The sequence below is a fragment of the Thamnophis sirtalis genome, unplaced genomic scaffold (assembly GCF_051295495.1).
Source record: "Thamnophis sirtalis isolate CommonGarterSnake01/CBP01778 unplaced genomic scaffold, rThaSir2_p1.2 scaffold_6, whole genome shotgun sequence".
Taxonomy (NCBI): Eukaryota; Metazoa; Chordata; class Lepidosauria; order Squamata; family Natricidae; genus Thamnophis; species Thamnophis sirtalis.
In genome coordinates this window covers 69,827,954-69,854,932 of record NW_028261386.1, presented here as the reverse complement: position 1 = coordinate 69,854,932, position 26,979 = coordinate 69,827,954, and the positions used below count along the sequence as shown (strand labels likewise).

At 38.3% G+C, this 26,979-nt stretch overlaps 1 protein-coding gene across 1 annotated transcript in view; it reads left to right on the top strand.

Moving 5' to 3' along the window:
- Nucleotides 1-26,979, top strand: part of DISC1 (DISC1 scaffold protein) — a 166,173-nt gene that overhangs the window by 113,394 nt on the left and 25,800 nt on the right. The window contains exons 10-11 of the mRNA XM_087718096.1: nucleotides 5,274-5,334; nucleotides 23,472-23,745. Coding sequence (XP_087574222.1) covers nucleotides 5,274-5,334; nucleotides 23,472-23,745 — 335 coding nt within the window. The remainder of the gene's footprint in view (nucleotides 1-5,273; nucleotides 5,335-23,471; nucleotides 23,746-26,979) is intronic.

The following is a 26,979-nucleotide window of genomic DNA, read 5'->3' as shown; positions in this document are numbered from 1 at the left end:
GGGAGGGAAGGGACACAAACAACACGCACAATCAGTTCATCATCCAGTTTAAAGCTTTCTTTTCATCCAGCTGAATGCCTGAAGAGGGATCTGGTTCGATCCAGAATTGCCTCATCCATTGGCAATCGTCACCCACTTTTCTAAGATTCTGTAGCTTGCTAGTTTTCAAATTATGGTCCAAAGAACATTAAAGCCGATGAACTTTTGTGTAGATCTCAATATCATTTTTTAAAAGTAGAAGAAAGGATATAATTACAAGTTCATAATAGTTAATCATCTTGTCAGATTTGAGTCATTTGTTTAATTTTTGTGATTTGGCATGTGCCATTCAGGGAAGGAAACATGCCTTGAGACTTGTGAGGTAGTTCTTAAAAACGTTTGATGATGATCTAGTGGCCTGCAGAAAGAAAAAAGAGCACTCTTACTGTAGCACACGTTTGGCTCCTGACCTACACTGTTAAAATTTCTCTTTTATGTTAACATTTCTCTTTTATGCTCCTTAAGAAACTAGTACCACTCCTCATCTGTTTCATATAATCATAATTTCAGTTGCATTAGCCTTTGCTATTGAAAGTCACCTTAAATCTTTTTTGTGCACAACAGATTGTTTTTATTAACAATCTTGAATAAAGCCTAAAGCTAGAACAAAAACTTTAAGAGACCGTATACTTGTGAACACCACATAATGTTTTTGGACTTATTGCAATTATAGCATACTAAACCACCTGATTCAAGTGTATTATGTGGGCATAGTTCAAAACTGCATGAATTCTTTTATTTAATTTCCAGAACTAATGTTCTGATGTCCCACCAGTTTTCTTCTATTTTTTAAGTAAGATATTTATCCTCCTCTCACTGAAATAATAGTTTAAAGTATAATATCAGAAAATACTAAGTATGACCCTATTTTTTTTATTAATGATTGCTTGGGTAATTAACTTTTGCTCAACTTTAAATATGTAACTGTTTACAGATCTTCTAATTTTCTGTTTACCTAAATAGTTTTGTGGCTTTATACATCTCTTTCTGGCCTTGGTTACCTACTGTGGAAAATGCCTTTAATTCTTAGGAATGTTAAGCCTCAAAGAGGAGTAGCAATCTGGAAATACAGACCAAGATAATCTGCTTTGTCTCAAGCATCATATTATTATTGCAATAACAAGTTTGGAAACATAATGCTTGGCCTCTTCTGAGGTCTTTTGCTCATCATATAAAGTACAGTTTGAGTTTCACTGGCTCAAGGTTGACTCAGCCTTCCATCTTTCCGAGGTGGGTAAAATGAGGACCCAGATTGTTGGGGGCTACATGCTGACTCTGTAAACCACTTAGAGAGGGTTGTAAAGCACTGTGAAGCGGTATATAAGTCTAAGTGCTATTTCTATTGTTACAATACGGATCACATATTCACATAAGTCCATTCATTTTAGAACCCTAGGAATAATTCATAGCATTTTAAAGCAGATTTTTCTGAATTAATATCCTACAACAGCAATACAATATTATTAGCAAATAGATGCTGGGAGGATATGTACTGGTCTGGCTGCCTTTCTTCTATACAATCTGATGGTGCTTTCAGCATTACAGTCTTCTTTCCAAAAAGATAAGCATAAAAAAGGCACTGCTAGAAGCATATTGTGTATCTGCAAAGGATGGTTTTTATTATTATCTTCTTCCATTAGTAGGTATAATATTTATATGGGTAGGTCTCTTTTATGGCCAATCAGAGCTGATCACATCAACCTTGGGGACAAGAACACAAAGAGATAATGAAAGCAAATATTTTGACATACAGTACATAGAGTGCAGTTGCATAATTCTTTCTTGCCCAACTTGTAGCACGATTGCATTCTTCTTTTTGTGGTTTGATTTAGAAAATACTGTTTTCCTTGAGCAATTGCTACTGACTTGCATTCAGTTAAAACTTCATGTCAGTAGCTTGGAGTCAATCCAAACATAAAGAAAATTCAGATATATTTGGTGGTATTTTCTTCAACTTGGTGGGAAATAATCTGACTGGTATTTTAAAGGGTTTTAACTTATTCCCTGTGACGTATGAGAATCATATGATGTTCTTTGTCATTTCAGTTTAGATAAAGCATTTGATGGAGCTCTGTGTATGTCGTGCTTATGTTTCCTGGAGGGTTTTTAACTGACCTACTTTTCGCTTATTGATGGTTTCCTACCTGATTCCTTTTTGCCATTGAGTACTGCTGATTTATTAAGCTATTTGCTTCAAGGACATTGTAAAACTGCACATAGGGAATAGGACACAACTGTGAAAAGCAAGAATTACTATGTCAGATAATATCCAATTAAAATCCAGCTAGCACAGCAGGAGAAATTGGAACTAAGGTTTATCATTCATGTAATAGAATATATTGAAACATTAGTTAGAAACAAAGTCATTATGAAGCAGAGATCTCTTTTCCCTCCAGTTACTGGATTATTGCTATTGTACATTAGAATGAAGGAGAGTGTTATGTCATGCTCCAGGGCCGTATAATGATGAGATCAGGGCAGAGAGGAATGAAAGCTGGAGCATAAAGCTGTGGTATTATCAAAGGATTTATCACATGTTTGATTGATAGTGTTTGCTATTTAAATATGAACACAGGTAGATGACTTTACTTTGTTTTTAACTTTTATATGAGACTGCCATGAGATTCAAGGAAGCCATTATGTACTTGCCACATCTCAGTAATTTTACAGTCCTCAGATTGAACTTTGGTAGATAGAAGATTGTTTAGAATAAGTAGGGGCAATTTAAATATACATTAACTCTGGTGTAAAGATGATATGCCTCATATAAAACATTTTATGTAATTTTCCCCCTTTTAAATTAGCAGACCATGGACCAAGCTGGATAGATTTCCTCTAACCCCTACAGGAAACATGATATAAGCATTTTCAGATTAAATTAGATAATATAGTTTCTATAGGTAAAAAAATGGAGAACATTTAATAGCAGAGTTGGAAGGGACCTTGGAGGTCTTCTAGTCCAACCCCCTGCCTAGGCAGGAAACCCTATACTGTTCCAGACAAATGGCTATCCAACATCTTCTTAAAGACTTCCAGTGTTGGGGCATTCACAACTTCTGGAGGCAAGCTGTTCCACTGATTAATTGTTCTAACTGTCACGAAATTTCTCCTCAGTTCTAAGTTGCTTCTCTCCTTGATTAGTTTCCACCCACTGCTTTTTGTTCTACACTCAGGTGCCTTGGAGATTTAATATCTGAGGCACTACACATTTAACCTCTGGCTGGCTACACATCCTCTTCATGTTTTCCTTGTTACCTTCTTAGAAGAGGCTTGGTGGCATCCGAAACAGAATATCTAGATTCAGCTACAGCTTTGTTCCATACAGTATCAACCTTGTGAATTCTCAAGCTTCCTCTTTCCTTCATGTATTCAAGATGGACAATGATTAATATTTATATGTATTTATCTGTTAGGGCTTAGGTATATACATATCTATGTCTATATAGCATATCTATATGTGTATTATGTATATATGCATTTTTGAGAACAGGCAATAGAATTTCATTTTTCATATGTGCCAGAGTGTCCACGGAAAAACATGACAATAAAGGTTATCTAGCATTTAAACCAAATTGGAGTATCTATGGACCAAGTCTCTTGCTCACCAGAAGCTAGAAACAGAGAAGTCTATCCTGATAAGTCTGTCTACCTCTATCAGAAACATCAGACCAATTAGTGGATAAACACACTTGGGCATGGTAATCCATTCAATATTTTATGGTTTTTTTTAGGTAGTGAAAGTTTCCCCCCCACATAGGTTGTGTTCCTAAAGTGAGGGCATCTCTCTACTAGGCCATAGGTGTTATGGACCACTTTCTCCATGTATGTTGCTTTCCATAGCTGCTTATAAATGGGGTTTAAATTTAACAAATGCTGAAATCTTAAAACCTTATCTGGGCGTGATTAGTTCTAAGAATATTATAAACATAAGATTTACTTACTTTACTCTTTTCAGGCCATCATAATCAACAGTTAGGTCCTTCTATGAACAAATATTTAAAGACCTTGTCATGTACTGTATGTTCTTGGGAGGAGCAGGCTCCACAGACAATTGCCTCGCCTTGATCCCTCCCTTTTGACCCCCTTTCCCAATATTAGCACTGACAAAGCTGCCTATAAAAGATTTTCTGTGGAATAGGTATGTGTGCTTCTTACTACAAAGCAGCCGGAAATCAGCCAGAAAAATGATTTTTTTTTCCTAAGAGGGTCAGAGGAAAGAAGTAGAAAAGCAGATCTATCAAGGAAGCAAGGAGAGAGAAATTAAATTAGGAGTCAAAACAGGATTTGAAGGAAGAGAACCTTGTTAGTAATACTGTGGGCTGTAGCCTAATACGTGAGTAGTAATACAAGTTGTGTTTCTAGTGATCAGTCTAGCAAAGTAGAATTACTATCAACGGGAGGGAATATAGACTGAGACAATAACAGATATAGTTAGAGCTATATGGTCTGGTACAGTTCTGTAAATTGGACAGTTTGCAAGCACACAATATCTTCTCAGACTGTGGGGAGAAATACATCCTGGTAGTATAAAGACTTGTGCTGTTGATGGATCTCTTGAGTCTTGGGTCCCATAAACTGGATGTGGTTTCAAAAGAACCTGTGACAATTCTCCATCTTTGAAGAAACTGATGCGTTTTCTTTCATGAATCTTATTCCACTTGTAGTGTTTAGCAAGGGGGCACAATGGCTCAATGGTTAAAGACACTGAGCTTGAGCTGACAGCCTGGGTTCGAGACCAAGCTTCGTGCAACAGCTGAGCTCTCCTTAGTAGCTTCAGCTCCTGCTCACCTTGTGATGTGAAAGCATGCAAATGCAAGTAGATTAATAGGTACCACTTTGATGGAAAGGTAACAGTTTTAAGTGTGCCTTTGGCATACAGCCATGCTGGTCACATGACCATGGAAATCGTCTTTAGACAATGCTGACTCCCTTGGCCAAGAAACAAAGATGAGTAATGTGCCCTAGTCAGATACTACTGACAGGAGAACCTTTACGTTTGGTGTTTTAGCAGCTGGTTATTTCTTACTTATTCATTCATCAAATTTACATAGCCATCCATCTAGCCAAATGCAACTCTTATTAAAGAGCACATCTTTAATTTTAAATCTGAAAACTGTACTCAAAAAAATTTCATTTGGAGCAAAATATGTAAAATTCTATCAATTTCTATAAGATTTGTTATATCCTTTTTCTTTCTTCTCTCGGTGAAAAAAAAAATCATGTTTGTCTTACAGAGAAAAAGTTGAAAAAAAACACTCTCAAGTATATGGAAGTGCTAGAAGATAAACTACAAAGGTAAAGACATACTGGAATCTTTCAATTTTTTAGAAAATGTTTCAATGCTGCCTGATTTCTGGGCATTTATGTTGATTAGTTATGCATTTAGTTATCTTGGACCGGATATAATTCACGGAATTATTTTGAATCCCTGGCAGTATCAGAGGGTTAGCACATTACAAATTCTCTAGAATAGGTGGGCCAGGGATGTTGACTTGCCATTTTCTTTTCTTTTCATTTTTAATTGTAATGATGGACTTCATTCCCCCTTTTATAGATAGGTTAACCTCTCAGAAATCTAACCTTTATTTGATATGATTTTCTACGCCAGTCCATAAAAGAGTTAGCTGGTTATGCTACTGAATGTTGATGGTGCAGCCTTGAAGATTCCTAGTTCAAAGTACAGTCTACTATGATAGCTTATTCCTGCTATAAGGTGTTTGAGACAACAAATGTCATTATTATGAATTCTCTCTATGTATCCAGAGACTGTGTCAGTATATCACATAGAGCTCCAAATGGGTAGAACACAGAGCAATCCCAGTTTGCCTAAAGAAGCAGGAATTTGCTTGCGCTTGTGGCTTACTGTCCAAAATGTGTCATACTAGACTGATACTTTTCTTTCCAATAACAGGAATGATGCATCTGACTAGGGCTGCTAAGAAGGGTGTCCTCGGAAGAGAAAAAAAATCAATATAATGGCCATACTATACATACATACATACATATGGTCTAAGCCCCATGACTTTTTCTGTGAGGCTTTGAACACATGGTTGCGACCACTATCTTGACTTTTCGGGGGGCCTCACCACTTCATAGAACCCAGACTGGTAAACTTTTCTTTAATCTTCTCCCAAAATATTCTGTAAAAGCAGATGTGATAGAAGTAAATGATAGATGAGAATAAATGGAAAGCTTAGAAATGGTTCAACATTGAGCAGAAAGTAGGATAAGGATATGTGATGTCCTTTTAGTTCAGTGGTGGGATTCAATTTTTTTTAATACTGGTTCTGAGGGTGTGGCTTGGTAAGAGTGGCTTGGTGGGCATGGCACGGGAAGGATACTGTAAAATCTTCATTCCTTCCTCACTCCAGGGGAAGGTTACTGCAAAACCCTCATTCCCTCCTGATCAACTGGGACTCAGGAGGCAGAGAATAGGTAGGGGTGAGGCCAGTCAGAGGTGGTATTTACTGGTTCTCTGAACTACTCAAAAATTCACCTACTGGTTCTCCACAACTGGTCAGAACCTGCTGAATACCACCTCTGCTTTAGTTGGTTAATACATTTATGGATAAATATGTAAAGAATATTTGTAATGATTTTCGAGGCACATTGACTGGAACCTGAATGTATTTTTGTCAACATTTTATGTTTTGTTGTTGCAAACCTGAATGGTTTGCAGTAAATGTGAATATAACTCACACAATATGGGATTCTGAATCTGAAAATTAGTGTGTCTGATAGTAAAAAGAGAGCATAAATAGCACAAAGCTAGAACAAATAGTTTTTATCAAACTTATGTATATTTCAAAATCTGTAAAGGATGGAGCCATGCCTGAGTGCACTGTCTACTCCTTTGACAGACTTGAAAAGTTTATAGATGAAGAATTTTTTCCCCCCAACAGTTCTTGATTTTTTTTAAAAAAAACTTGGTCTTGGACTTGGTCAAGAAACTCTTTGGACAAACACTGTAGTCTTGGGTGTATGGGGCTTGCTTATTTATTTGACTGGCTGGCTGGCTGGCTGACTGAGGAGCTGAAGTCCCACAAATCTTAAAGTTGCCAAGTTTATAGTGCTGGATCCATAGTGCTGGATCCATAGAGGATATAAAAGGATTCAACCTTCTTGCTTTCTAAAAAAATCATGCTGAGAAGTGAATTGTTTTATAAGTTAAAGCTTGAAATATCTTGTTTAGTCTTTGGCAATGAACCAATTTTTCTGAGCTTAATATTTATCCTCTATGTTGCATGCTAGTGACTGTATACAAAAAGTAATAGGCAAACCTACAATTAAATTTAAATTTGATTTCATTTCTTTACATATACCGTATATACTCGAGTATAGGCCGACCCGAATATAAGCCGAGGCACCTAATTTTACCACAAAAAACTGGAAAAGTTATTGACTCGAGTATAAGCCTAGGGTGGGAAATGCAGCAGCTACCGGTAAATTTCAAAAATAAAAATAGATACCAATAATGTTTTTGAATATTTATTTCAAAGAAAAACAGTAAACTAGCGGTGTATTCAATGAAATACTTCACTCACCTCATGATGCTGATGTCCCGCTGTGATGATGATGTCCCGTGCAGCCGCGGGCGATGTCCCGCCTCCTATGACACACGGCACAGTGATTCCTATCATTGGATCACTGTACCAGAGGAGGTGGGACATCGCTATGTGGCTGCTTGCCATAACAAGGAGGAGGTGGGACATCGTTGCAGAGCGGCAGGAGGGGGAGGAAGGGGAATCGTAAGACAGCCCTGCATTACATTAGAACGTGAGGAGGGGGGATGGTGCGGTGCGCGCTGCGTGGCAAACTGACACAGAGGGAGGGGAAACTCACAGGGGCACTGGGCCATTCACGAGTGTCACCCAGCGGCATGGCCCCGCCCCTTTTTCTCCTCCATTTCGGGCAAATTTTTCAAGTATAAGCCGAGGCGGCTTTTTTCAGCCCAAAAAGTGGGCTGAAAAACTAGGCTTATACTCGAGTATATACAGTAACTAAAAATAAGCACATTTAATATGGTTCCTGTCATGTATTCCATATTGTTCCTCTTCTGACACATTCAAGGACATTCAGTACTTTAGATGGTGGCCCCAGGCCTCTCATTGTGCACCTCCGGATTAAAAAAAAGTATCTATTTAACTTGAAATACTGGAAAGTCCTCTATATCTGCCCCCAGTTAGCCTTTTTTTTCCTGAATCTTTCAGCTGAATTTTTCCACGGTTCATTGTATCATGTCATCAAATAATTTCCTGTTAGATTCTCAAGAACTTTGAAGATCAATAAGAATTCTTGTCCTTATATTCCACAAATATAGAAAGCAAGAAAAGAAAATTATTATTTAATCCTTATTCAGATAAAACTTGTTTCCTCTATTTCATTTCTGGGACTCCTGTGGAGATTAATCTTCTAGCTTTGAAGAGCTCTGTTGCTTCCCTTAAGGCTTTGGTTGCCTCTTAAATGGCTTATCTCTTGGTGTTGTGTTTCCTTTATAACAGGATTATCTAGGTATTTACATTTTTAAAAAGTTCCTAATATGAATAGTTGTTTTCAGAAAGGGGAAGGTTGTTGTGCTGGTTTCTCTGTATCCGTATATATACAATATCTTATTGTCACTTTGAAGCAACTAAAGGACATTTAATTATCTTATAGCATACATTAATTAAAGATTGCTGAAGTAGGTGGAAAATAATATAACAATGTGAAGGAAGGCAGATTTGAAAACAGTGATAGTTTATATGAATAGAAAGGTATGAAAAAGTATAGTGAATGATATTGCTATAAAACTAGATTTAATTTTTTTTGTATCTCATGCTTTTCTTTGGTTTACTATTTTTTATTCCTTTTCTGACCTCTGCATTTTATTGCTTACGCTGAAATCTGTAATCTCTCTCTCCCTCTCCCTTCTTCCCTCCCTCCTTCCCTCCCTTCCTCCTGCCATGTATGCACACATCCATGTAATCATATATGAATATTAATGCTTTATATTGGTCAATACAATGTTGGCATCTAAGATGGAAGCTGTAGATTTATTCAATATTCTGTAGTAGCTCCCATTCAATTTAGTTTAATTCTATTCTTATAGACGAAGACAACAAATCAAACAATAAATAAAATGCGACAGTTTGAATAGAAAAAAGATAGAATATAAAAACAATAAACCATGGCATCAATCAACCAACTGACATTCATAGATTATAGCCCTATTCTAAAGATTGCTACCTAAAATAAGTAGAATTTAATTGGCTATTCCTTGCTGGCAAATTCTACAAGTAATAGAATATTGTCCATTTTAAATGTTTCATTTGATCATGGTCAGAAAAAGAATGGAGGTAATATATAGTGGAAATTTTGAGTAGTTTGGAGAACCAGCAAATACTCCTGGACGGGGGTGGGAATGGAGATTTTACAGTATCCTTCCCCTGCCATGTCATCAAGCCATGCCCACAAAACCCCACCCCATCCACAAAGCCACGCCCACAGAACTGGTAGTAAGAAGTTTTGAATCCCACCACTGCTAAAACGGATCCCAATTTCCAGCCTAGAGTGGCCCTTAGAGTGGTCCTGTTATACAATGACTATATAAAGCAGTGTTTCGCAACCTTGACAACTTGAAGTCCTATGCTATGCTGGCTGGGGGATTCTGGGAGTTGAAGTCCACAGGACTTCAAGTTGCCAAGGTTGAGAAACACTGATATAAAGAATGTGGCTTTGTTTTATATTCTAAGGGAAAATTTGAGTAAAGTCCAGATTTATCTAATATTATGCTTTGTGTGGCTATAATATTCAAATGAGTCTTTAGGGGCACTTTCCTTGAAAGTACAGGCAAAACATTGCATTGCGGTCCTTACTGTGCCTTTAAGTATGAGGAGATTATGCCATAGAAATAAATATCACAAATATTAATTTCTGGGGGAAAGTAGGCATGCAGCTGTAATAACTTTTGGTCACTGATAGGTTTTACTGCCCTGATTTTGTGTAATCCTTATTACCATGGATTCTAGTAACGATTTCCATAAACAAATCATACCCTGTAATTGTTTTTGTCCTTCTAGAATCCCATGAAAATCAATTTTGATACTGTTTTGAGAGCAAAAAACAAGATTTGTAGTGCTGAAGGTTGTTATTAACTGTTATTAACTCTTAAAAAGTTATTTTTATCCTGTCTGAATGTATAGTGAGCTCAGGATAATAAAACATGCTATTATTACATCTAGTTTTATTTTTTTCCCCTTTTGCCACTTTCTCCTCTCTGTTTTGTTGATAACCAACCAGCCTTGTTTTGTTGTCTGACCTGAGTCTTTAGAGCAGAGGGATAAACCTTCTAATTAATAAGTGATTTACTTAATTATTTGTTCAGCTCTGTTGCACCGTTTTTCAATCTTTTTTCAAATTCTTTACAAATGACATCAGATCATTTCAGTAATAATGGTAATAATAATGATATCTCAATCATTTCTTCTGAAAGACTGTATTTGTGTTGTATTTGTCACATGTTGATACAGAATTTCACGGTATCTCATGGACCAGACAGTGATGGATTCTAAATCCCTTATCACTGTTCTTTCAGGGTCCAAACTACTTTTTATTTGTATCAGTCAAAATAAATAGCATTTTTAGGGGAAAGCCATTTAATGTGGTTAGATGATTATCCTAAATCTCAAAAAGATTATTTTTACTCAGTGAAAAGGGAGAGGAGGTGGAGAAAACATTTCCCCCTGGGTAGACATCTCTTTCTTCTTGGACTTTAGGTGGAGGCACAAACTCTTTTTTGGGATTCTATCTTTTGGCTAAGTTGCTGATGATTTTTGAACGATGGGTTTCCCATTGCTCTCCTTCTTCTTTTCTGGGGGACAACCAGAGGAGAGATTGGTGGGGCTGGGAGTGTGAATGAAGAGGAAGCCCTTAGCCCAGGGATGGACCATCTTGGCAAGTTGTGAACTTCAACTCCCAGAATTCTTGAGCCAGCCATTCTGGGAGTTAAAGTCAACAGGTTGTAAATTTGCTATAGTTGTGTATCCCTACCATAGCCAGATGGTGAGAGCACCAGAGGAGAGCCCCCCCTTTGAGTGTGATTATTGTGAATGTATTTGTGTGGGTGGGGATAGCAGCAGAATATCCTGATGACACAGAGAGCTAATAAAGCTAAAATGATTCAGGTGTTTGGGTTCCCTGGGATTAATGAAACGGAGGACATTGAGAACGGGGAGGTTTGGAGTAGGGGATGGTGCTATCTTTATGGAATGTACAGGTGTGCCAAAGTATTATAGTGATGGGGGCATCGGGCAGAGGTGGTATTCAGCCAGTTCTGTCCAGTTCTGGCAAACCAATAGCGGAAATTTTGACTGCTTCAGAGAAGGACCACTTCCCCTCCCTGCCCCTTCCAGGAGTCTCCAGGCATCCTCTTTTGGCTCCCAGGGAACTGCAGGAAGGCTTGCTAAGCCCAATAAAGGGGTGCAGGGCAGTTGCCCCCCCCCATGCCCCATTTTGGCTCTCCATTGGGAGCTGTGGGAGACAGGAAGTGGACAGTTCTTGGAGAATGTGGGACTGGCCACTATATTATACTGGCTTTGCACTCAAGTTCTATGGTCTCAGCCCCTGTACCCATTCAGCAGATCTTCAAATGCTCCAATTTCTGCTTTTAAATGGAAGATCAGCCTGTAATAAGGTCTCCTTCATCTGCAATCCAATCATTGATGAGAGAGACAATCTGGCTTGTGTTACTGAGGTTGGGCCCAGAAGGTGGGGGTATTTTTGGAGATACACCCAGCTGGGTTCCAGGTATGACATCAGTTGAGATTTCAAGCCAGGGGTGGAAGTTTGGCAATTGTTATCTGGGAATCCCTTATAGTTTTTAGGGTGCTACTCCACAGATTACTGGATATGACTCCCTTTTCATTCAGCTAGGCTGTAGGAATCAGTTGGGATTGTTGTTGTTGTATCAACCTCCTGGCTGCATGGCAACGTCCCTGCCTGAGCTCCTTGACTATTTTTGGGTGGGTGGTGAAGTTGCTTAGACTTATGATCTTACACAGTTCAGTTTAAAGCCATTTTTAAGGCCTACTTTGTAGTGATAAGGGTAGTGAAACATCATCCATAGACTGATGTCCCGCTGCCATATTTAATGTGATATGTGTCCTTTTGGGTAGGAAGTCTTGGCAAACTTCTTGCAGGGATGTGCAATACACACACACACACACACACACACACACACACACACACACACACACACACACACATCCTTTATTTATTTATCAGCACAAACACAACACACACACCCCCACCTCCCCCCCAATATATATATAATCCTTTAATAATTTATTTCTTAAGGATAATAGTTCCTTAAAAAATAACATTTGGTAACGACTTTGGGAAGCCTGTTGCAGCTGTATCTAAGGAACTCAAGGGCTGTATTCAGGTGATGGTCCCTAGTTGTCCACCTCAGCCACTTCTAAGAGGGAAAGGACACAGTATTCCTGATTAGGAAGACCCATTCTTTGAAATTATTCTGAAAAAGGAATTGTAACTGCATCAGCAGGAAGAAATGTGTTGCAACTGCCAAAAAAGCCAACACAGTCCTAGACTGCATTGACAGAGGGTAAAATCAAGATGTGTTAATGTGATATGTGTCCTCTTGGGTAGGAAGTGAAATGATAATACCACTTTATAATGCCTTGGAAAGACCACACTTGGAATACTGCATCCAGTTTATGTCAGCACGGTGTAAAAAAGATATTGAGACTCTAAAAAGCCTGCAGAGAAGAGCAACAAATGATTAGGAGACTGGAGGATAAAACATTTGAAGAATAGTTGCAGGAATTGGGTAGGTCTAGTTTAATGAAAAGAAGGACTAGGGGAGACATGATAGCAGTGTTCCAATAGCTCAGCTTCCACAAAGAAGAGAAAATCAAGCTATTCTCCAAAGCACCTGAAGGTAGGACAAGAAGCAATGGAGGAAACTAATCAAGGAGAAAACCTACCTAGAACTAAGAAGAAATTTCCTGACAGTCAGAACAATTAATCAGTGGAACGACTATGGTGCTTCAATCCTGGAGGTTTTAAAGAAGAGATTGGAGAACCATTTATCTGAAATGCCATAGAGTTTACTGCTTGAGCAGAGGGTTGGCCTATAAGTCCTCCATGGTCTGTCCCAACTCTATTTTTCTGTTATCTGTAAAGACAAGAAAGGTAGCTTTTCTTTCCAGATCTTGGGAGACCTGACTGTTTTCCCATAATCATTCTTCCCTCTAAGGCATAGATCCTCAAACTACAGCCTGTGGGCTGGATATTGCCCGCCAATGCAAAATATCCAGCCCACGGAGTGGTGGGATTCAGCCCCCCCTCACCCCGCCCCTCACCTTCGGGCTTATCTTCCAATCTACATCCACTCCAGCTGCACTTCTGGTTAGTTATTTCACCAGTTGAGCTGTACTTCTGATCACACCGTTGCTGCCAAAGGTAAGGCTGAAGGTATATGGGAGGACCGGCTGACTGAGGGGTGATCTTGCCAGTGCAGCCACGTAATCCAGGGCTGGTGGGTCAGTAGGGGAGCGGCTGTTGCTGGCTTGAAAAGCAGCTCTGCTGTCAGCTTGTAAAGTAGTGCTTTAAAAGTCTTTAAAATGCTTTAAAAACAGCCTTTAAGGATGTTTTTCTTTTTCTTTTTGTAAAAAGTTTTTTATTTTTCCTTTCAAATTCATTCTTAGATATACATTCTTATAATTGTTATTTAACATATGTCAATTCATATCATTTTTTACGCCTGTATAAAATGTAAATTTTACTATTTTCTTATCCCCCCCCCTATATTGATCATGTGTCATCTGAGATACATATTTCATGTTTTGTTCCTTTTTCTTTCTATTTATACCTTTTTTCAAACCACTCGTAAAATCGCCCCCATGTCCTGTAGTACACTGATTCCTCTTTGTCCTTTATTCTCAATGTCAACCTGTTCATTTCTGCACATTCTAATATCTTCTTTATTACTTCCCATTCTGATTGGATTTTGTCTGCTTTCCAGTTTTGTGCAAATACAATTCTGGCTGCTGTTATTATTTGTGCAATCAAATATGAATCTTCTTTACTGTATTTCTCTGGTAGAATATCCAATAAAAATATCTCTGGCTTAAACTCTATGGGTTTATGTGCATATCATTTTCTCTAACCATGTTTGTATTTTAACCCAATAGCTTTTTGCATTTTTCAAGATCTTTTTCACAGCCATGTGATCCAGGGCTGGTGGGTGAATAGGGAAGGAGTTGCTGCTAGCCACACCCACCCAGTCACATGACCACCCAGCCACCACCACCTGGCCAGTCCACCTCCCCAACAATCTGAGGGACCGTGAATCAGCCCTCTGTTTAAAAAGTTTCAGGACTCCTGCTCTAAGGAAAGTGAACAGCATGAAATAAACCCCCATCCCCACAATCCTGGCAGGCTTCACTGCAGGAAATGATTGGGAGGATAGCAAAACAAAGTCCTGTCTTTTTTTTTAAAAAAATGTCTTTGATATTTTTCTCCCCAAGTCTCAAATTAATAAGTCCTGGAGTAGTATCATTGATTGGGTGGAAAATAAAGAAACTGCATTAGACCGTTTCAGAGCTAGAGATTCTATAGTGCTTATATATTCTTCTCAAAGCTTCAACTTTTTTTTTATCAGCGTAAGAAATAGGTCAGATTGTAGGACTCTCTGCCCTTGACAGATCCCTTTGATGTTTATGAAGTAGCAAAACACAACCACCCAGTTCTTACTTTACACTTCGATTCAAAACTGATCCAGGGTTACCTTTATCCTTCCAGGCTACTGAATTGAGCTTGGATCTCCTTTTAAAAAATCTTCTAAGAAATACTGTTTCCTTAAGACCCAGTACTTTGGCACTGGCAGGTATGGTTCTTAAAATATATATTTTTTAAAATCCCAAGAATTGCATCTGGCAGATCCTCTTGCTCCAAGAGAGATGCCACACTACACAATATTTCTGATGGTTAAAAAAAAGTATTTTGAAGGAATGCACAATTGTGAATTTGAAAGCAAAGAGAGGAACTTTTTGCATAAGACTGAGATATAAAATGCACTCAACCAAATCTAAGTCATTGAGCATATCCAGTTCCAAAATAGAGAAACAGAGTGCCCAGAATCCTTCAATTGTGGCTGGACTATAAGTCCTAGCATCTCTAGCAACTATGGCAAATGCTTAGGGATACTCTAGATGACATGCATTATTTGGCTCCTTGTCATTTTTGGTCCGGGAATCTGATAGGACAGAGACAGCTTTGGTCACATTGGTGGAGGACCTTTATAAGAGATAGATGGTGATAGCAATAGCACTTATATACCACTTCACAGTGCTTCACAGCCCTCTCTAAGTGGTTTACAATGTCAGCCTATTGCCCACAACAATCTGGGTCCTCATTTTACTGACCTCGGAAGAATGGAAGGCTGAGTCAACCTTTGAGCCTGGTGAGATTCGGATTGCCAAATTGCAGGCAGCTGGCAATCAACAGAAGTAGCCTGCAGTACTGCTCTCTAACCACTGCACCACCATGTCTCATCCTTTTAGACTTCCAGTAGCCTGCAGTAGCATTAATTATCTCATCCTTCTGGTTGGTTAGGGATTGGAATGTCTGTTTTTGAGCAACTTCCTTTTCTTCTTCCATGGCCAATTCCAATCAATGGTGACAGAGGGTGGTAATTTGATTCAGTGCCAGCTTTTCAATGACAAGGTTTGGTTCTCCTCTACCCCATTATTTAACATCAACATGAAACCACACAATCATTGATTGTGGATTCAATACTATCAGTATATTGATGATGCTCAGCTTTACATCTCTATCCCAGGCTGGTAAGGCGGCTCAGGTTTTGTTCTGGTGTCTGGAGTCTGATTTTGAATCATTGCAGGATGGAGTTATTGCCTGGACAATTCCAGAGAGTCTTTTGATGGGGAAGCACTACTGCAGAAGGAGCATGTCTGGGACTTGATGGTGTTCCTGTATTCATGGCTGCTGCCTGAACAACAGGTGGAAGTCATGGCTGGGGGAGAGAAGCTTTGCCCAGCTTTGGCTGATGCACCAGTTGCAACTCTACTTGGAATAAGAGAACCTCACTACTCACCTAGTTAGCTGCAGTGTGCTCCACACTGGAACTCTGGTTAGTTTCACCTTTGGCTACCATCTGAATGTAGTTGAAAACAGAAACTTTCCAGAGGGCATTTGCAAGTTGATGCATATCCTTTGTTGTTGTTTTTTTGTATGCTTTTAACTGGACTGTAGATGTTTTAATGATTTATATGTATTTCTGTAAAACCTCCAAGAGCCTTGTGAGACCCTAGGGTATAAATGTAACAAACAGACATCCCTGCATTGTTGTGCAGTCTTCGACATTTTCACATCTGAATATCTGAATCACAGGAATCAAATTAGTATGAGATACAGTTCCCCGTGCTTGAGTGAAATTGAAAAAGACAGTTTCAGTAGAACTTCAGTATATGAAAGTTATGAAAATGTGTTGTTTTATCTGTCCTGTACCCTTTTTCCTGTCCTCTAAGTTCATCTCCTAGCAAACCCCCGCCCCCTATTTGTATCCACAAATTTGCCTTGGCAAATTTAAGATATGTGGACTTCAACATCCAGAATTCCCCAGCCACATATTTTAAACTTGCCATGATTGAAAGATGTTGCTATGCAGATAGTAAATACATGGTCTCAGTGCTAGTCTTGTTTTAGCTAAAACAATATCTTAGCATACTAAGCACAGGAACACAGATGGGCATTCTAATTACCATTGGCTCCTCCCTCTAAATGTGTATTATAGTTCCATAAAAAGAAAAAAAGAGAGAATTTCAGTTGAGCTTTTCCAGTGCTCTCAGTGCCATCCTGCCAGACCTTTGATCCCTTCTTTTTTCTTTGTACACAAAAGGAAGACAGTAGCACATTTGGGGAAACCTCATGATTTGCATACAATTTATTCATTTATTTATTTATGAATAAACCTGAAGGCAACCTGGGACATCTAAATGAGGAGAGAGCATAGTCTATGACCACAGAACGATGAGCCCTTATTTGGAAGAGAGGGACAGCGATAGGAAGGACTGATCTGATCGAATAGAAGTATTCTTGGGAATGAAGATAGCAAGCTGGCTGTGGTTGGGACCACTCAAATGACTATGATTTATGTTTCTGAAAGCCTTAGAGCAGTTCAATATGAAATACTTTATATTGTACATGAGATAATATCCTTTAAAAATGAGGCAGTATATCAAATGAATCAATTAGAATGTAAGCTCTTAACAAGATGCCTTGCTGATTTCCTTATAGATTGGTTAATTTCCTGCTTCTGACAACTCCACTCTGTAAGTTTATCTTTGTCACCTTAGAAAAGAAATCAAAGAAGAAACAATCAACTATAGCAGCCTCTCATTTTAAGTTTCCCATGGAGATAATTTAACTATAACACACTGATGTTGAACATTGATAGGAAAATGACAGGCTGTGATTAAAGTTGTGTCCTAGATGAAATAAATGCCTGGCAGATGAAAAGAATACCCCCCTCCCCAAGAGAAACTGAGCTTAATTCCAATCCTTAACTCATGTCCAAATGCTTTTTATGGTTTGTTATTGCTCTGTATTATGCAGTATGTTGTTTTTAATAACCATAATCAAACATTCATTATTGGATTCAGGAGTCGAAAAATTGCCCCTTCCCTTCATTTTCTTGAACGCTTCCCAACGTAACAAGAATAGTTACATAATCGGTACCCTCTCGTAAAATCCAAGGAGCTGCTCTGCCCTCAAGATATTGATGTCAGCTTTTTTTCACTCTTAACTCTTTTGTGAAGCTATTTTTAGATTTCAATTTAGATTTGGTATTGTGCAGCCTGAATTCAGAAACCATTTTTTTTATTATCAGCCAGGAAACTGCAGATTCTAACTGCTGTTGATGTGTTTAACTTTTAGCAGAGAGAAAACATATAATCAGTCACTGAGAAGCAGCTAGGTGGTGTGTGATTGGAAAGCAGAAGGAGAAACCTGTTTTCACAATGAATTGTTGCATTTGTTGGAATTTCCTCAGGTTTGTGGCAAACTATCACCCTAAGTGTGGTAGTGCTTCCAGGGTGGCATTTAATAGCCCTTCCTATTGTTTTTAATGAAAAGAGCAGTTCAGTCCAAGTCTCTTTTGAAGAAAGCTCTTCTTAATGGAAAAATTCCAGAGGACTACTGGGCCAACAGAGAAGTTGTGGAAAATAAGAGTGTAGTAAGAATAAGGCTGCAACAAGTAAGTGTTTAATGCCTGTAGTTGTCTTTTGTTGGAAGAAGCAGGGAGTAGGTTAACAAGAGGTGAACCAATTATTCTAGTTCGTTAGAGAAGTACTTGTAGATATACTTTCCAAGTATTTCCTCATGCACAGCTTTCAGGAACTTGGTGAAAACTTGGTAGTAACTGTGAGAGGGATCTTGGAGTCTTGGAGTAGTAACTGTGAGAGGGATCTTGGAGTCCTAGTGGACAACCATTTAAATATGAGCCAGCAGTGTGCAGCAGCTGCCAAAAAAGCCAACACAGTTCTAGGCTACATAAACAGAGGGATAGAATCAAGATCAAGATCACTTAAAGTGTTAATACCACTTTATAATGCCTTGGTAAGGCCACCCTTGGAATACTGCATTCAGTTTTGGTTGCCACAATGTAGAAAAGATGTGGAGACTCTAGAAAGAGTGCAGAGAAGAGCAACAAAGATGATTAGGGGACTGGAGGCTAAAACATATGAAAAACATTTGCAGGAACTGGGTTATGTCTAGTTTAATGAAACGAAGGACTAGGGGAGACATGATAGCTTCCAATATCTCAGGGGTTCCAATATTTCAGGGGTTGCTACAAAGAAGAGGGAGTCAAACTATTCTTCGAGGCACCTGATGGTAGAACAAGAAGCAAAGGGTAGAAACCAATCAAGGAGAGAAGCAGCTTAGAACTGAGGAGAAATTTCCTGACAGTTAGAACACTTAATCAGTGGAACAGCTTGCCTCCAGAAGTTGTGAATGCCCCAACACTGGAAGTCTTTAAGAAGATGTTGAATAGCCATTTGTCTGGAACGGTATAGGTTTTCCTGCCTAGGCAGGGGGTTGGACTAGAAGACCTCCAAGATCCCTTCAAACTCTGCTATTGTATTGTAAAACCTTCCCTTTCAGAAACTGTCCAGTTCTGTTTCATTTCACTGCTGCTTTCATATTTTAAGTATCTGGATCAACCTTGAACAGCTTCCAGATTGTTTTGCTGTTTTTCATTAATAAGTTTAATTGTGAACTGAGTTACAGCACATGTATATTTCAGCATAGGTAGTATATTCATTTAAAATCAAATGAATGCATATATACATAGAACATAAAGTCCTACTGTGCCTGCACAGACTAACCCAGAATCCGTTTATTTATATCAAGCACTAAGAAATTCCAGTTCTATAAGTTCCACAAGTTTCCAAATGTAAATTAAAAAAAAAAACCTTTCAAAACAAATTGAATTTGATCAACTCAGAAATAACATTGCCTTTCCTATTAACTGAAGGAAAGAAATCTATTTTTAAAAATTAAAACCCAAACATATCTGCCCCCTCCATGTTTAATCCATGCAAATATAACTAATTTCACATGGTTAAAACTTGAATTAATTCAGGAAGTAAAACTTAATTTTGATCTCTGTGATTTAGAGACATCACTTAGACACTGTTCAGAGTTCCAGTCGAAACCCTCTTCTTACAAAATTGTTTGGAGACAACCCCATCCTCACATACAACTAGGTTGGGGGGGGGTTCCCACTAAAACCTTTTTTTTCAGCAGTCACAGCATGCAACACATTCATCCTTGAAATGATTTTCCTTTCTTTTCCTCCTTGATTTCTCAGTTTTATTTCGACTCTTCTTGAAATCTCCTTAGAGCTGTTCATCAAGATAACTTGTTCTCCCTTGGCAAGCCTCTAGCTTTTGGCTTCATGACATTTTACAACTGCTAGTGAAGTAGAAGTAAACTTCCTCCCTTGTATGGGCATAAACTGTGCCTTTCTTTGCCTTGGTGAAGGTCACACAGTGAACTCTTTTGAAAACATCCAGGCGCTTACTGAACAGGCTGGTTGCAATCATTTTTTTTTCCATTTGTGACATTTGTAGGAAGAGAGTAGTATTAGTCTATAGAGTGGTAAAAAGTCAGGCAGCACCCTTTAAAATTAACAAATGTTCTTAAATGGCACATGATTGAGCTGTGGCTCATTTCACGAGACTAAATTTATATATGATTTAAACTGTGTAGGGAGAGAAGGGGAAACTGATTATGCAGATTGTCAGTATCTTATCAACTAACAATTATAATATTTTTAAAACCTTTTGTGTTTGTTGAGATCTTCTGAGATTGTCTGAAAACAGAATAACAGAGTTGGAAAGGATCTTGGAGGTCTTCTAGTCCAGCCCCCTGCTCAGGCAGGAAGCCCTTTACCATTTCAGACAAATGGTTATCCAATCTCTTCTTAAAAACTTCCAGTGTTGGAACATTCACAACTTCTGGAGACAAGTTGTTCCACTGCTTAATTGTTCCGTCAGGAAATTTCTCCTTAATTCTAGATTGCTTCTGTCCTTGATTAGTTTCCACCCATTGCTTCTTGTTCTACCCTCAGGTGCTTTGGAGAATAGCTTGTGTCCTTCTTCTTTGTAGCAGCCCCTGAGATATTGGAACACTGCTATCATGTCAACCCTAGTCCTTCTTTTCATTAAGCTAGACATACCCAATTCCACCAACCATTCTTTATATGTTTTAATCTCCAATCCCCTAATTATTGTTGCTCTTCTGTACACTAAAACATTTAGTAGCTTTTGCTCCTGAGTTAAACTCAGTGTTTGAAGTTCCATTTTCCCAAAACAGCCACTTTGAGATCTGTCATAGATTGTTCTGGGAGGTTAAAATGTTTTGATAGTACTTTGGGTGTTGTTTTTTTTTAATGCTGATGGCAAACTTTATGCCCATTAATAGTTTTGTATAAAGTTTGTTCTATTTGTCCTACTTAGAATCCAGAGGGGCATCACTGACAGATGATGCCATATCTCACATTACAGAGAGAATATATGAAGGTGCCTCTAACCGTGTGTGTACACCTGCTGGGGCTTGATGCTACTGCTGCTGGGAGCGAGGTAGATATTTGGGTTTGTTGCAGGCTCTAGTTCCCACATTTAAGTGAGCTCAAATTCTGCCACCTAATGATGTCTTGGGCTGACTGAATCAAAGACAGCTTTTGCAGGTGTCATTGTCATATCTTTAGGATGTTCTCTGCTCCAGAACTTTTCTTTGATTGTAGATTTTGTCCAATGCCATGGAACCATAAGATCCACTTATTAATCATCTAGCAGAAACCTTGCTTATCTTTCTGAATCTGATACTTCTTCATCTATGCCTGTGTTTGAAATCTCCTTCAGTATTGTCATCCAATGATCATGTTGAGGATCAGCCACTAGGCTTCCTTTCAGAAGTCCCCTATTCTAAGAGCAAGCCAATTGCTAAGGTGGCAGAATCCCTTTGCTTTGAGGTTCAACAGTTTTTTTAGTCAACCAAAATCCTCATTTCGGGTGCTTCCAGTCTTGCTGAACACAGCAATAGATTTCTAGAGCAAGCAAGCTTCAGTACCATGAACCTCACTATCTATGGAAATTTTCAATCATCCAGGTCATGGTTGTCCCATGCTTTTTCCAAAGTCAATTGGACTTTCTTGGTTTTTTTCCTTAGGGAAACAAAACATCCACTTCCCAAATACAGGAGAACAAACTCATCAGGACTGGATGTAGCAGTCCATAGGCATGTGAAAGATGAGGGTCATTCTTTTGAATACAGCAAGCTCACATTCTGGACAGAGAGGACCACTGGTTTCAAGGAGGAGGAATCCCATCATTAGTTGAGGACTACATATAGCATCAGGTTGCATGAGGGTTGTAGCATGGATTGCTGGGAAAATTAAACAAATAAAAAGTTTATTTCTTGTATCTGAAACTGTTAAATCCAACTCTTACCTACATTTGAACCTGTCTGAATTACAGATACTCTTATATAGTTCAGTTGCATGTTTTCCTAATGAGGAAATTTCATTTATATATACTCTGCAGAAAAGATACCAAATGTAATAAAGATTTTAGCCTTACTTTGTGCAAATTTTAAACAAATTGAAGTTGATACTTCCATATAATTACATTCTTCCTTAGCTTCAAAATTATTTCTATTTGTCATTTGCTCATTTGAGAAACTAGGTTATGTTATTTTAACAAGATTTAGCTGGAAATGCTATGTACTCTTATGTGTCCCTAATTCTTTTGTAATCAAAATAACTGGGTCATTCTTCTCACTGGCTTCTCTAGAGGACTGTGGCATTATATTACATCCTGCATATCTAAGATGGATTCCGGTGCTTACTTATTTCTTCCTATCAAAAAGACTTGACTCATGCTTTGTAGTATTTTTACTCTTGAAAATGAATGCTTTCATACTTTTCTGAAGCTCCCATGGTAGCCTTGAGCATTGGATCCTGGTCACTGTATAGATAGTATATAGTTTGAATGAGGCCAAACTGAATGTTGTGATTTCTTGAAAGAGCTGCAGAATAGGATGAAGTACAAGCTTGACCATCCCTTCTTAAATGAATATGCACCTCACTGCAGGTTCCCCTTGATGTTAAACAAGCTCCTTGATAGTAACCAAATTCACCAGAATCCATACTGAAATAAGTAGCTATTATTCTAAACAAACAATTTTGTTTAGACCGGGTGACTTTGGGCAAGGAACTTTCTCTCAGCCCAAAATCTGGAATGGGCCAATTTGTTCTGGCCAACGTGCCACCGCCAACTCACCGAGGGACAGTACACCATGGCCAATTCACCATGGGGCAATTTAACAATTCAATTTAATTATTTAAATTAAATAAATAATATTTTAAGTTCTGTCATTTATGTTTCATTTTGTCCTTCCTTTTGTATTCTTCCTTTAATGCATGTTTCTCAACCTTGGCAACTTGAAGATGTCTGGACTTCAACTCCCAGAATTCTCCAGCTAGCTCTTCTGGCTGGAGAACTCTGGGAGTTGAAGTCCACAAGTCTTAAAGTTGCCAAGTTTGGGGACCACTGTCATAGAGCCACTCACCTCACCTCACCAGGTTGTAGTTGTGGGGAACACAGGAAGAGGAAGGAGTGTTAGATATATTTGTTTCCTTGAGTTATTTATAAAGTAATAAAGATGGGGTAAAAATATAATAAACTGACATGGGAACACATCTACTGAATCCTTTATTAGAACTGTTTTTAAAATGGTAAAAACAAAATGCCCTAAAAGAAACCAAGAGAATCCTGACATTTTATATGAGAGACATGAGCTTTTTTATCTAATCAAATTATTGATTTTTATGTTGCCTTTTCTTTCAGCTGTGGAAGAAGCCATCTTTTAGAAAGAGTATGTGAAGTTGACTTAGAGGCCTGTCAGCTATTGATCCATGGGTTTCTGCTCAACAAAAATGGCTCTTATGTTTCGGAGGGAGAAGAGAGCCAGACTGAGGAAACAAAGGATATGGAAGATGCCTTTTTAACCTCAAAGTGGGAACAGTCAAATTGCTTTTCAGTTAATAGCTCCAAGCAAAAATCTTTTCGACACCCCCTTATTGGGAAGAAACACCAAAGTACGCCCTGCAAACTGAAAGAGGTATCAATTTTTTTCTCTATTTGTTTTGTTTTCCAGTTTGTTTCCAGCAGCCATTCTTTTCAGTTTTGATGAGGCTTGTTCCATTTTGGCCTACAAGCAAGCCAGCCTAGTATAAAAGTGAATTATTTATTAGAATCAGATGATGAAGTGAGAAAGGGATGCTTGATGCATTTACCGTATGTTGACTTTCAATGATTATCATAATACCCGTAATAACATCCTATTGGCATATGCCCACTGTGCATGTAGTGTGTTATCTCAAGTAGGAGGTTGTTTCTTTGCGTGATTTCTCTCTCTCTCTCTCTCTCTCTCTCTCTCTCTCCCTCCCTCCCTCCCTCTCTCTCTCTCTCTCTTGCTTTGTAGTTCATGTTATCCTTTCAGTTGACAGCATCAAGATAACCTAAACAACTCTCAGTTCAGAATCAGTATGAGATACTTGAAGGCCATTCCAGATGTTTCCCTACCAGCCATTATGTTCAACCTTCCCTGTAGTCAACTCTCCTGCAGTCTTCCCTTTTCTTCCACTGAAGAGTTTCCCAGTTGCTCCCTCCACTCCAAATTCCTGGCAAATTTAATCTATAATTGAATCTTTGTGCTCTGAAGTTTCTTATTGGCAAGCCTCAAGCTCTAATTTGGCCAAGACATGAACCACCTTTTCATGCCACTTTTTGCTACTGATAAATTGGGGGCGGGCAGTGGAGAAGAAGAGAAGAAGAAAGCAAGGCTGGCTTGAAGTAGCCCAAGCTTATTTATGAGCCAATTAAAATTTTGCAAGTATTTTGGCTTGTATCACAAAAGGACTGTTTATTTCTAAAATGAAAGTACGCATTCTTCTGCGAAATACCCTGTTTCCTCTACGCATTCTGACTCCTGGCTAAACTACATCATTATTTTTTGAATCTTGAACTTGCTTGGAATAAAAGCGTACGTCTAACAAGAGCAAAATCAGAGGGCTGCATCTGCGCCTTTAATACTGAAGGTGCCAGTTCTGTTTTATTCTTTCAAGGTCTTTCTCCTTCAGAAGGACAATGTCTAAGTTTTTTTAAAACCTAAAAACTAGAAACCTTTTCCACACAAATATCCAGGGTATATATCAAAGCTAGAATATAACAAGGGAGAAAAAGAAAGGAATTGTAGAGCCACTCAGTATCCATTTAAATTCAATCACAGGGATTTATTTTACAGTGGTTAAGATAGAAACCTCCGTATATCAATGTTCTTTATATATTACTGATTCAGAGGAAAAAGTAACCACTCTCACCAGCCACAGTCTTTTTCAAAATGTTTCCTGGGCAATGGAAAGAGCCAAAGAAGAAAAGTGCCTTTTGACATACTATATTAGAAAAAAAAAAGAGAACTTCATCAGAAAACATCCACATTATTCAGTCATTTTAATACTTTTCAAATCAGTTGTTAATTTATCTATTAATGTCATAGTCCATGTCCTTGAGTGTTCTATACATGGAGGAACCTTCTATCCAAAGTGAGTTAAAATGGTACAGATTAGGATGGGTTGGCTCAATTCAGGCATCAGGGTTGGCTCGAAGGTACAGATTGAGATGTCTAACGGTAGGTTTGATCTGGTCTTTCAAAGAAGACCTTATTGGGGAGAGATTATCTGCAGAACAGTCCTTTGGCTGGAGTGTTTTGAAAGTGCTGTTGGTGGCTCCAGGCAGTGCCTCTCAAAATGAAAACTATAAGTTTGAGAAAGTGAATCTTTATTTTTTTATAAAAAGTTTTTTTAAAAATTTTTAATCTCATACATACATTTACAGGTATACATTCTCATAGTTATCATTCACATTGTGTATTAACAATTTTGAACATTCATTTTTCCATATAAAAATTAAAATATATAACCAGGATTGCTTTGCTTACATCCCATACGCCTATTTTATTTTACCACAACCCTATTTTTCTTTCCTTTTTTCCCTCCCTCCTCCTCTACTTTCTTTGTTCCCTCTCTCCTTTCCCTTTTCTTCTTCCCCTTCCTCTCCCCTACTTCTCTCCTCTTCTTCCCCATCATACCCTCTCTCCTACTCTTTCTATCCCTCCCTATCTTCCTCTCCTTTATTCTTTCCCTCTCCTTTTCTCTTTTCTCCTCTCCCCTTACCTTTCTTCTCTTCCTGATAAAGTGAGTCTTTGGATGGATCTGACATTGTTGTGCATTTATCGTTTATTGAAAAGGATGAAAAAGTGTTAGCTCTTAGCTGCCTCAGACTGAGGATAATAGAGAGAACCAGAAGTCATGGGTGTTAAGGTTGAAAAAAAATGTACTCAATATTTTCAGTGCACCATAAGACTTTTCTTTTTTTTAAGTCTTCCTTCAGCTATAATTATTTTACTCAATAATATGGGTGAAAAGTTCTGAATTATTTTGGGAGGTAATTTATTTTACCAAAGCTAATCTTCAAAGCTACTTGTTACTGGTAACCTACTGTCTTTCCCAAAATTAAATGAATACTTAATCAACTATGCATATAGCTAAAGCAAATCAACTCTGACTTATATAATGGTGTCTCATTATATATTAGTGATTATTTGAAATTTATGAGAAGGCAAGCCACAAATACATTAAGAATTTCTCATTGGCCTGATAAATTTAGTTCTGAATTAAATTACAAGTAGAAGGCAAATTGCAGCCTTTCAGCAAAACAGAGTTTGGCAACTTTATTGGACTTCCCTTAGGAAGAAAAAAGTCCCCAAACACTTAGATAGACAGGGCTAAGAACTATATCTTTGTTCTTTTATGGCACGGATGTCAAACTCACCAGGTCACATTGCCGTCACATGACATTTCACAATGTTTTCCCATTTGTGGAGCTGGGATGGGTGTGGCCTATGTGTGACGCATCTGGCCTGGAGGCCACCAATTTGACACCCCTGTTTTATGGCAAAAGCAGCCATAACAGTTCTCAGCCTCTGAGCGGGCAGGAAAGGCTATCCAACCAGTCTTCAAATATTCTTTTAATGGTGTCACCCCCTGTACAGGGAAGTTGTTGACTTCCTTTTCTCACACATCTTTATATGGTACAATAGAGATGGTTTCATATTTTCTGTCTGCTGTATTCCAATAAGCAAGACTAGAAATCACCTTTCACAAATGGAGCCCTGATTCTATAAGATGCACATGGGGCATTTTCACCTATTAATTGAAGCTGTTGATATGGCCTGCTATGATTGTCAATCGTACTGCCTTAAACAGATCTGGTGTGCAACTTGGGAGTTCTTCTA